Source organism: Kogia breviceps, chromosome 7 (genome assembly GCF_026419965.1).
Source record: "Kogia breviceps isolate mKogBre1 chromosome 7, mKogBre1 haplotype 1, whole genome shotgun sequence".
In the NCBI taxonomy this organism is placed as follows: Eukaryota; Metazoa; Chordata; class Mammalia; order Artiodactyla; family Physeteridae; genus Kogia; species Kogia breviceps.
This window is the reverse complement of record NC_081316.1, coordinates 42423355-42436112: the sequence shown is the minus strand read 5'-3', so window position 1 is coordinate 42436112 and position 12758 is coordinate 42423355. Positions and strand designations below refer to the sequence as shown.

The 12758-nt window shown below is 33.7% G+C and overlaps 1 protein-coding gene across 3 annotated transcripts in view; it reads left to right on the top strand.

Annotated features, from left to right (window-relative positions):
• Positions 1–12277, top strand: part of FAR1 (fatty acyl-CoA reductase 1) — a 72565-nt gene extending 60288 nt beyond the window's left edge. For all 3 annotated transcript variants that reach the window (XM_059070669.2, XM_059070668.2, XM_067038190.1), the window contains 3 exons: positions 4625–4754; positions 7118–7245; positions 9359–12277. In XM_059070669.2, coding sequence (XP_058926652.1) covers positions 4625–4754; positions 7118–7245; positions 9359–9521 — 421 coding nt within the window. In that variant the 3' untranslated portion in view covers positions 9522–12277. The remainder of the gene's footprint in view (positions 1–4624; positions 4755–7117; positions 7246–9358) is intronic.
• The last annotated feature ends 481 nt before the right edge of the window (positions 12278–12758 follow it).

Below are 12758 nucleotides of genomic sequence, written 5' to 3'. Positions count from 1 at the left end.
AATACTTTAGACAGTCTTGTTCGAAAGAGAGAAAAAGAGAGGCACGCAGCAATCACTGGTCCATAACAGTTCTGCATTCCAGCAGGGTCTGGTTTGATGGTTTCTTAGTTAGGGCTCATTCCCACTCCCTGGTTGTTTTCTGAGGCTTTCGGCTCTCCCCTCTGTGTCATCCTTCTTTTCCCATAAAAAAAATGGCCTGTGTTTGCAACTGAATAGCCTTCGTACCCTACTTCCTGCCTGTAAAAAGTTGAGAATCTTCAGGGCAGGGACTGGCAAACTTTCTGTAAAGGGCCATATAGTAAATATTTTAGCCTTTGTGAGCCATATGGATTCTGTTGTAACTACTTAACTTGCTGTTAAATGTAGCTTCCACCTTGTAACTACTCAATTCTGCAGCCTTAGGCAATATGTAAATGAATAAGCATGACTGTGTTCCAATCAGACTTTATTTACAAAAACAGGTGGATTTGGCCCCTAAGCTCTGGTTTGCTGGCCCTTGGTCGAGAGGCCTCTTTTCATTTGGTACTGTCTCTGTCCTTTTAAGTGTAAACTCATAGGATTCCTTTTAAAACTGTGTGGGTTTCCCATGTATCTATTTTAAAACAATCCACTCCATTAGACCAAAGCCCACATATCTTTTTGAGACATACCCTTCTCTATCTTCGGTTCCTTATGAGGTTGCTGTGGGATAGCACCCTTGGATCTTAGATCCTTAGACTCTTACATCCTGCCTCTTAAACAATAGAGCTTATGTAAGACATGTGTTTAACATCTAGAGTGAAACTTTTGTTTGTCTGAAAGGTTCTATGAAGTATACTACCTTAAATCTTTCTGTGGTATTAACAAAGAATCTTATATTTACATTCTGGATTTGATCTATCCCCAGAAGATGTTTCTTAAAGAATTCCTGGCTGGAATTTTACATTCCTTCCAAATTGCACCCAAACAGATAGTTCATTTTTTAAGATCATCTTTGTCCTCTTTGAGGAAATCTTGGCTAGATCATCCAGTTTATTAGCTACATTTTCTATTTTCCATGTGAACACAGGTGACAGGTTTGCTCTTTTAACTTCCAACATTATTTTCCTCACTTACCTTGAAACTCTCACCAACAGTTTCCTTAGAGCCCTTTTATTTTTTCCACTAACATTCTTGGTCCTTCCAGGTTTTGCCAGTGGTTTCAAGGGCCTTCTAGTTTCTGTCTGCCCCCTAATCCTAAAGTCAGTACTAGCTTTTTATTATAGCAGTCCCTCACTCCCAGTACTGATACCTGTTCCCATTATTTATGCTGCATAACAAATCTTTCAGTTCCCATTATTTGTGCTGCATAGCAAAGCTTTCAAATTTAGTATCTTTCTTTTTTAAAAAATTGAGATCTAATTGACATCAAACTTAGTATCTTAAAATAGTAATCATTTCATTTATTGCTCATGGTTTCTGTGGGTCAGAAATTCTAGAAGCCTTTGATGGGGTGGTTTTTTCTCAGGATCTTTCAAGTGGTTGCAGTCATAGGGGCTGGAGCAGGTACACTGTAGGAGTGGTAAAGGAGAGAAAGGGTACAGAGCAGCTGGGTGGCCAGGCATCTTTCTCTCTTCATATAGTCTCAGAGCCTCTCAATGTGGTCTCTACACATGGACTAATTTGGGCTTCCTCACAGCCTGGCAGCCTCAGGGGGAGTTGGACAGAATACATGACCTCTGAAGGCTTCAAGGGTGAGTATTGCAGTGAGCAAGGCAGAAAGCTACATCACTTTTTCTTACCTCCCCACGGAAGTCACACAGTGTCACTTCCACCTCATTCTTTGTGCATAAGTTACCTTCACCTCTTAATGGGGTGATAATTAAGGTGATATTATAGGTGAACATGTAAGATGAGAGATAATATTTGCAGCCACCTTTGGAAATTAAAATTTGCTACAAATAGGAAACATCAAATAAAGAATCTTCTTACCTGAGGTTTGTCCTGTACAAGGCTTCCTAAGTATCAAAGCAGGAATGCAGGAATGCTTTGGGAGCCTATACTGTAAAAGCAACAAGAGACATAAAGGGTTTTTATTTAGGCAATATTATAAATGTTAAATATAAATATATTAAATTTATATGTAATGTAAATTATATATATAAATATGTAATTTATATTATTCAGGTATTTACTGAGCAAGGTACTGGCCTCTATACCTTATATTGGGGCCTTAATATAATGCCTACTTCTGCATTAAACTAATGTCAGTCATGTCATTCGTGGTGTCCAGTTTACTCATTTACATTATTCTGAGTACCAGCTAGATAAAAATCTGACTTACTGTATATCTTGACATAATTTTTAAAGTATATGCATCATATGGATTCCTGGTTAATAGTCACTGGGGACTAGGATGCATGATATTATCACATGTAGAAGCAGTATAAATTATTTACTCTAGCTCTTGAAATGTAGTAGATATTTCATCACTCTTAAAATGGTATTTAAAAAAAGTATTTCCATTTTTTTTAAAAATTTTTTTAGCTTAACTTTCTGCAGCTTAACTTCTCTGAATCTGATATTTTTTATCTTTGTGATTCTCAGTGGAGGACAATTTTGCCTCCCTCAAGGGACATTGGACAATTTTTGGAGATGTTTTTAGTTATCACAACTGGGGGATGGGTGCTACTAGCATCTAGTGGGTAGAGACCAGGGATGCTGCTGAGCATCTTACAGTGCACAGGACAGCTCCCTACCACAAATAATTATCTGCCCTAAAATGTCTATAGTGCTGAGGTTGAGAAACCCTGGACTAGATGACCATTAAGATCTTGCCCTCCTCTAAAAGATTGTGATTATTTTTTACAGGTTGCTGTAATAAAGAATAAGTACTCAGAACATACATGGCAGTGTAATCCCAGGCATCTGCTCTTACAGCATGTTTAACCAAAGATTGATGGTGCAAAGTTTTAAGTTTCTTTTTATCCCCCATAGTATTCAATCCAGAGTTTTATTACTTGATAAGTATTCTGTGAACTTCACACATATATGACTTTACAAATTTCCTTCTCCCCCTCCAATTTTTTATTGTAATTATGGCTGAATCGGTGATTGGTTTTAGGGTAATTCTGTCATTTGAATGAATCTGAAAATAAGACTGGGTGAGAACTGTCAGTGAAAAAGGAGTTAGGAAGAAAAACTTTTTAGTAAGATGTATGTTGGAAAATCACATTAACCAAATATGTGTATATTTGTGATTCAAGTGTACTATACTGGCTGTGACAGTGGGTATTAATTACAAATCTGTTAAATCTTTGTGTTGTTTTTCAGAAAAAAATTGCCTAATCTCTTTTCTAAAAGCAGCATGTCATGTTTTTTTCCCCCTTCAAGTGCTTTCTATCTATTTGAACTATTCCTGTCCAAATTTAGCCTTTGATGCTCAGTAATTCTTTTTGTGTTTAATGGAGGTTTTATTTTGGAATTGCTTCCTTGCATGAAGTACAGTTTTTCTTTACATAGTCCATGTTGCCTCATTTTCTTTCAGTATTCTGGATTTAGGGTTTCTTTCTAAATGTATTGAATATGTCATCAGAATTATTTAGCTAATGTTACTGTTTTGATTTCCCCCCCATTTCTAATGTTTTAATTTTCTCTTATTTCCCTCATTTCTGAAGCCCCTAATTTTGGGACTTCTAAACTGCATATAATGCTAATCCTTATTGTGGGACTATAAATAGAATTCTTTTTAAGTATTACTTCACACATAATTTTTCTGTTTACTAGAGGTTAGGAATTTTTGGTGTGTGTTTTGTTTCAAATAGTTCTTTCTTCCATTTCTCTACTTATCATAGGTAATTATTATTGTATAGATGTTGCTTTTCTGCTTAGTGTTACGATATCAATGACTTACAGTGAGCCATGATATATAAAATGACAGATTTAAAGATTAAAGCCCTTCACTCTTCTAAAAAGAAACAAAAAAAGTATCAAACTCCCTTATTTCCATAAGGATGGATATTGGGGACTTGGGAAGGTGAGTGAATATCTTGAATATCTATTTCAGAAAGCTGTCAACATGAGTCATTGATTTCATGGCACGTCCAGACAATCACGGTACCCGTTAGTGTTCAAGAGAAAGTTATTTAAAAATATAGAGTTGACTAAATGGCAAATGAATATTTCTGTATACTTTGCTTCCATGATTCTGAAGAGTTGAGATTATAATGGAACAGTATGTTATGAATTCACAGATAATCTTAGTAAAATGCAGCTGAACTAAAATGTGGCTTAAGGAACAAAAAGGAAAGGAATACTAATTGAATCCATTTATTTGCTTAGTATTGTATGTAGAAAATTTGACCTTGAAGTATTGCATTTCCTTTGAAAATTAATTTCATATATCAGCAGAACTCTCTTTAGGCAGTATTAAATTCATTTACTGCTGCTTGAACTTACTGCTGCTGTATTAAATTCATTTTGGATTTATAAAATGTTCTTCTAAGATGCAGAAATATTCTTATTTCCTGGTGGTTTGGTACACTTATTGAATTACGTGTTACAATTTTATTGTTAATGTATCAAAATAGAAACTGGTACCCTGGGTGGTGATGAGATTTTTCCCTATCTATGCAAATTATGAATCTCAATTTTTCTTATAATACAGGATGATGAAGACAATAACTCGTCTTCACAAAGCTATGGTGTTTCTTGAATATTTCACAAGTAATTCTTGGGTTTGGAATACTGACAATGTCAATATGTTAATGAATCAACTAAACCCGGAAGATAAAAAGGCAAGTATTTTCTGTTTTATATTAGAAAACAAGTAGCATACTAATTAGAGTATGCTAATTAGCAACCGGAGAAATAATTGAGTATTTTCCCCAACCATTATACAATAAGAAAGTTGATCTATTTATAGTCTCCCATTAAAGCTTCAGTCATAATTGGTGGTGATAAAGTTGCTTTATCCTATAATTTATAATGTAAGTATGAGAGTAGCAGAGGTATTTTCAAAGCATTATTGACATGTTGATTCTCTTTTTCTCTTTAATGTCAGATTCAAAGAGAATTTTGACTTCTTTATGCATTTCCCCCCCAAACACTGTTTTCTTTAAGTTTTAAGGAAAACCTTCTCTCAGAAATTGCTTTTGTATACTTTTACTTTTTGCCATTCCACATTTTGCTCTCTGTTAGTTTGAAACTTAAACTCTGTATTTGAACATGCATACTTAACAAAGTCTAAATTGAGCAATTTCTATAGCCTCTTCCTTAATGATATTTAGGACCATAAAATGTTTTAGCTCTGATTACCATCCTCATTAACTTATATGGTTGTATGTTACTTTAGTTCTCTACTTAAACCTCATAATTAGAAATGATTATTTTGTTCAGTTTTACTTAGATTTAACTATATATTTACTAGTGTCTTTACTATCAGATCTTCTCTTTAGGGTCATTTTTTTTCTGCTTGAAATATATCCAGAATACAAGAATATGTTTGAGTAGTAGGTATGTTGGTAGTGAATTCTCAGTTTGCGATTATGTCACATGATTTCAGCACATTAAAGACAACTTTCTTTTTATATTTGTCTTATTTTCTTGGTGTTGAAAAGCCAGTCTAATTTGCGGCTGCTTTACAGTATCCTTTCTTAATTTAGCAAGGTCTAATATAATATTGATACTTCTCCCTTTTCTTGGATAATGCAAAGGGTAACACCTATCTGCTATGTTGTTATGTTTTTTTAATTCTATATTTATGTTATGTGCCTCACTATCATTCCTGTTGTAGTCTAGTCAATTAGTATTCATATAGATTTACTGGCATAATTGTCCTTTTACTGCTCTTATTTCTTCCTCCATCCTCCATCCTCCTCTAATGATTCCAGACTTCAATCTGGAATCATTTTCATTCTGCCTAAGGAGTGCCCATTAGTATACTTCTTCTAGTGTGTGTCTTCTATTGATGTCAGCTTGTATCAGCTTTTATTCTTCTGGGAATATTTTTATTTTTCAAAGATACTTATACTGGTATAGAATTCTATGTTAGCAGCTTTCTTTGAGCACTTGGAAGACATCTTCTCATAGTCTTTGGGCTTCCATTGCTTCTTTTCAGAAGTCAGTTGGTCAGACTAATGTTTCTTTGGAGGTAATCCACAGTGCCTTCTCTGGTTTTTAAAAAAATTTTTTCTTTGACTTTCAGCAGTTTTACTCTGATATGAGTAGATATAGGTGTGTATATGTGGTATATGTGTGTTTTGAATCTTTGGCTTGGTGTCTCACCATTTTTGGAAAATTTCCAGCCATTGTCTTTTCAGATACTGCTTCTGTTCTATTCTTTTTCACTCTTCCTATGGGAATCCAGTTGCACATATGTGTGACCTTCTCATAATATCTCATATCTTAAGTCAAGTCTCCATTTCAGTGCACTGGTACTTTAATGATTTATTTATGGTAGCTTTTTTATTTTTGGTCTAGAACTTGCTATTTTCAGAAATGATGGTAAATTAAATTGTGCATAATTTATTACACCAAAAAGTTACCTGATTTTGTGTGGAGGAGCACTGAGCAGTGTACAGCCCTCTTATTTTGTCATGAAATAGCATTTTTGTAAGGCTTTCTTTTCCAGATTTATCTACCCTTTTCATCAAATGGCCTACTTACAGTTATCTAAACTCCTAAGCCAGCTTTCATAACGTATTCTGTCTCTTGATGTCAATACTATTTCTCTAGGAAAATTAATCTGTGTGGTATGCAGGATGTTCAAAAAGAAGAGATAGTGTAGACAAGGAAACTGGAAACAGGTGTATTGATACATGTATAAAAGGAATACTTAGGTCTATTTGGACAATGGGATTTTGTCGGTTTATTTATTTGTTTATTTATTTTTAATGATTCAGGCTGCTTCTTCATGTACTCCTCTTTAAAAGCTGACATGAGTTTTCAGATTATCTTCTCAAATGTTTCTTTGTTTAATGGACAATATGAAATAGGAAGAAGAACTTTTTTGTGAATAGCAGTAACATTTAAAAACTTAATACAGTAAATGTTTTGTAATCATGTCATGTGGAATTAGCCTTTAGAAAAAGTGTGAATTTTTGACTGGTTGTGAAAAAAAAATCCAAGAAAGTAACCAATAATTTTTTTGTTTATGTAGACTTTTAATATTGATGTACGACAGTTACATTGGGCAGAATATATAGAGAACTACTGTATGGGAACTAAGAAATATGTCTTGAATGAAGAAATGTCTGGCCTCCCTGCAGCTAGAAAACATCTGAACAAGTACGTTTTTATATGGGTTTGATTTCATCTTGTCTTCCTTATGAAATATTACAATTTTTTCTAGGCTGATAAATTGAGATACTGCTAATAATATATTGTATCAATATTTAAGAAAGGTGGTTGCCTTTGGGCTGTAACTATGGTAGTATTAATTTAGCCTCTGATTGTTGAACCTTACTATTTTCATCAGCTTATACTGTCCATTAGTAATAAAGTCAGGTGGAATTTAGTTTTAAATATCACTTTTATCTTCCCTTATTGCTATATTAGGAGAAAATAAAAATATATTTTAAACTGGAGGTAATGTAAATTTCTTTTACCCTATTTAAATACATCTTTAGAAGAGGAAAAGAGGTATAATAATGCATTATTCACTATAGAACTTTTCTCCTTGTTTATAAAATAGTTGTAATTATTCCCTTAGTCTCTTATAAAAGTAATACATACTAATTGTTAAAAAAAAAAACTCAGAAAATAGAAAAGGAAAAATTACTATTAATCCATTATTCAGAGATGCAGTTAGTTTTAAGAGTAATCTCTTTTATTCATAGTAATTTTTTAATACAAGTTTTGGAACAGTTTTCAAAAGTTTCACATTATTATTCTTGTGCTTTCAACTCTTTGAGAATTTATAGGGAAGCTAGTTGTATAGATGAGGAAACGGAGACTTAGGAAAGTTGTGTTTGACAAGGTCATATTGTATTAAGTGGCAGGGCAAACTAGAATACTGATCTTTGACTCCTAATTCAGAGCTCTTTTGTCTACACCCATCGTTCATGTGTTGTACAGTTAACGCTTGAACAACATGGGTTTGAACTGCATGGGTCCATTTATTGATACATGTAGATTTTTTTTCTATAAATACATACTATATTCCTGCACAATGTGAAGTTGGTTGAATTCACTGATGTAGAAACACGGTAAGAAGGGCTGACTGTGAAGTTATACTTGGATTGTTGGAGGGTTGATGCCCTAACCCCCACGTTGTTCAAGGATCAACTGTAATCCTATATCTTTCACTGCCTGTTGAAGTTAATGGAATTTATGTAACCGTATTGCATATCTAAAGGATTTATATTCCTTTCTAACACCATTAAAAAACATCAAAAATGTTTTGAAACATGAGCAAGACAATGTACATGTTGCTCTTTGAGAATAGGAAGGTCTTCCTATTTAGAGCTAGTGCCATGTTTCATTCATGAATGAGGACTTGTCCAGTTGGCTTTTGATCCCGTGACTGAAGGAGTAAATTCACTTGTCTGACAACTTGTAAGCAGCTAAAGATGTCCAAAAAATATTTATTTTGTCTGCAGGATGATGTATATGATGAATCTACATTTTTAGATTAGATAGGAAGCTCCGAAGTGCAAGAAATATGTCTATTTTACCTACTAATGTACGTGCTGACTAGCACAGTATAGGGCATACAGAAGGATGCTAAATAATACTTGTTAAATAAATAAATTTGCATCCCAAATGTACTGTTATAAAAAAACTTTGCGTTATCCATTGTTAATAGAGGTAATGCATTGTTTGATGGACTCTTGTCCAGAATGTGCACAGTCAGGTTTGTTTGATGTTTGCTAACTTTCTAATTTAAGGACTTCTAGTTAGTTTTTTTAAAAAATAGATTTATTTATCTACTTTTGGCTGTGTTGGTTCTTAGCTGCTGCAAGCGGGCTTTCTCTAGTTGTGGAGAGCGAGGGCTACTCTTCATTGCAGTGCGCAGGCTTCTCATTGCGGTGGCTTCTCTTGCTGTGGAGCACTGGCTCTAGGCACACGGGCTTCAGTAGTTGTGGCTCACGGGCTTCAGTAGTTGTGGCTCACGGGCTCTAGAGCACAGGCTCAGTAGTTGTGGCACGTGGGCTTAGTTGCTCTGCGGCATGTGGGATCTTCCCGGACCAGGGCTCGAACCCATGTCCCCTGCATCGGCAGGTGGATTCTTAACCACTGTACCACCAGGGAATTCCCTTCTAGTTAGTTTTTAAATAAGTTGCAACTTAATATGGATTTGAACTTTGCATAGATTAAAACTGAGCATGAATTATCAGCTGTCCAACAATATTCTATTCTAGAAAATAGTATCCAGTATATTTCTTGATTTGCTTTTCAGGTTGAGGAACATACGTTACGGTTTCAATACTATCCTCGTGATCCTGATTTGGCGCATTTTTATCGCAAGATCACAAATGGCAAGAAACATCTGGTACTTTGTGGTTAGTCTGTGTTACAAGTTTCTGTCTTACTTCCGAGCATCCAGCACTATGAGATACTGAAGACAAGAATTTAGCATTAGAACATCTATGCATATGGTGGTCTAAATGCACAAAATGTAAAATGTACTTAAGTCATTTCACCTTTTGTCAAGACATTAAACCATCTTAACTCAGAGTGTGGAGTATATTATGGTACATTTTATGTAACATTTTAATGTATGCTTATAAAAACCTAGTGAATACACTGTGGTATGCCAGCTCAAATCTGTAATAGCCACCAAAACCATGACTTAACATTTTGATCCCTGGGGAAAAGGGGTTGGGTGAGGGTAGGAGTGGGGAAATAGGAACACTGACCAGTATAACTGTGCAATTCTGGAACATATTAAAATATGCCTTAACATACAGTGATTTTCTAATTATAATATTTAGTGCAGTGGAAAGCATTTATTTGGACAGGAATACTAGCTAAGTGGTAGATATTTGATTCTTCAGTGTTTGATTTTTTTCATCAGTTCAAGTGGGTTTTAGTTTTGTTAAAATTACAGCCAAACTATTTTCACCTCATCCTGTACGTTATTGAGTGGTCTCAGACATGAGAGACATGTTCTCATTTTTCTTTCTCTGATTAGAGGTCTGGTGCATATCATTTTTCTATAAGCAGTCAGTTGCTTTCATAATCAGAAGGCTATATATTATTATAGAGGCCCTACTGGATCTAAATGAGTTTGAGAATCCATGTCAACATATGCTTTGTGTTTTTAGAAGGAAAATGAAAATTCAGTAAGACCGTTAGTATCAAAAAAGAATAGGAATACATTTTTCTTGACCACATTATGACCAAATGAAAATCAGTTCTCTGACATTTTGTTCATATTTTGAAGCTGGATGATTACTTGAGACTTTGACAAGCAGGTGTGGGTGCAGGGAGGAATTCACCATACTTGTGCTCTCTGCCCTTTATAAATTTTATTAATAGGACTTTAAAAGGCTTATACTGTCTTTCCAATGAAAACTAAAAGTACATTACTATGGAAGAATGTATTTGCAGGTAGTCATAGCATTAAGAAAATGTTCTCATATGTGTGTAAACACATACTAATTTTTGACCTTGAGAGCTGAATTTCTTCCAGAAAAACAAAATAATACATAAAATAATGTGTATAAAATTAAAGGACTTTATTTACATACCACATAAAGTAGCAAACTGTTGAATGAGTTTAAAGATATCATTTATTTTTTTCTGCATGTGGTTTTAGCTTTTAGAAAGGAATTCATTATAGAAACAAGTTATAGCAAGAAAATCGATGTATATTTTAATGATACATTATAATTCCCTTTAAATCTTAATAGTAGATAACTCTCTTTACTGTTATAACACATTTGCTTTAACATATCAGCATAACATGTTCTAATTTAGCTGATCAAGTTGTACTATATTTAAATCATTAACAATGTATCTTGAATATGTTTAATGAAGTCAGTTCACAATACAAAAAGTTACATAGAACTTTACATCTTAATTTTCTTCATCAATTTAAATACAATGTATAAGAAGTTTATTTTGTTATTGTGAAAAAACTAAATGTAAAGGAAACCACCTTCTTCCATGCAGGTGTATAATCTTGAAAAGGAAAATGCTTCCATGTTGAAGCCAGATTTTCTGTAGTAAACCTTTTAAAACATTATTTTAAAAGAAATATGTATATAAATATAAATACATATGTATTCTTTGTAATGATACTAAAGTCTCTGGTCTAGGACCATACCTTGTGTAAGGTGTGAGAGACCATGGCAATGTCTAAAAATGGAATAAGTGATGATGCCTTTGATTTGAAGTGGCCCACAAGGTTAACTATAGATGCTCTATACATTGAGTTCTCCATCTCTCCAAATACATTTCCATAATGTTTTGAAAACATGCTAACATTTGTATGATTTTTACACATCTGCTGAATATACTTAGAATCAGATGAATTTTCTTTATGTCTTGCAAAAGAATCAGGTACAACTTCGGCAGATGTGTGAAGTACATGGAAGGTGTATATGTCTGAACTCTGTCATTGTTCTTGTAATCTAACTTAAAGAAATGATAACTGGGAGGGTGCTGAGGCCACTGCATTAATTTTGTGTGTTTAGAATTCTTTTGTCAAAAGAAAACTAATGAATAAATTAATATGTCATTCTGGAACTTAAAGTTCTAAAATTAGTATAAAAAGTATATAGGTTGTTAATCCTCACCAACTTGACTTTAAGCTTAACTCAAACAAAGATTTTGGAAATCATTTGTATTTATGTCATTTGCTAGACATGGTTTTTAGTTCTTTCTGATTGTGTTTTACACACAAACTCAAATTTTAACAGGATAGCCTGTTAAACAAATCTAATATTTCATTTAACTCATTTGATAAAGCTGTTTTTTAAACATTGAGTTTTTTTCCCCTATTCACCCTTGATTCTTATAATTCTGACATATGCATTTGTCAGTCGTGAAGTCATTATAACTATATTTAAACTTGACTTGGCAACATTAATATGTTCAAAAACTCAACACAGAGAAGCATGGCAATACATTCTTTGACTTAAGGATGGTATAAAATAAATATTTTCTGAATCTGTGTAATAAAGCTTGGAAACAGGGAGGAAAAATCTTCTCTCCCTTTTTTGTGCTTGTCTGTAGAAACTGTTTCAGGGTATTTTGCTTTTTGTTTTAAATGTAAATCGATAGTCTTTTATAAGAAATAAATAGAAGCATTATTGGGTGCCTTTGTTTGTAAACCAAAAAGTAATAAATGAATCCCTATATTTCCATTATAGTATTTATTGTATTTTTGCAATAATTGTCTTGAAAATTACTCATGAGGTAATGTGGTTAGGATTACAGGAAACAGTTCTCATTTATACTTCTTACCTTTTTAAAGGTGTACTCATTACTTTTTATATCCTAATTTTATTGAATTCTAAGTCTCTTACACAGCATTTTAGGGGAAGCATATAGGCAGGATGAATACTTTTTATTTATTAGCTGGAATGAGGTGGTTTTTCTAAAAACAGTGTCAGGGTGTCATTAGGCCCCAGCTCCTCTCCTCCACATTGAATGATATTATATTAATTTATAAATACATTTGTTGTAATTTGTCTATTGAGTAAGTATAAGGAATCATTCATTAGTAATAGAGGGTAACTAAAAAAGGAGAGAGCTGATATCAGGCTGGGGTACAGGTGAATATAAATGTCCTTCCTAGCCAAGCTCTTCTAGGCTGACTCCAAGCTGTGACTTGAAAATATTAGCACTGA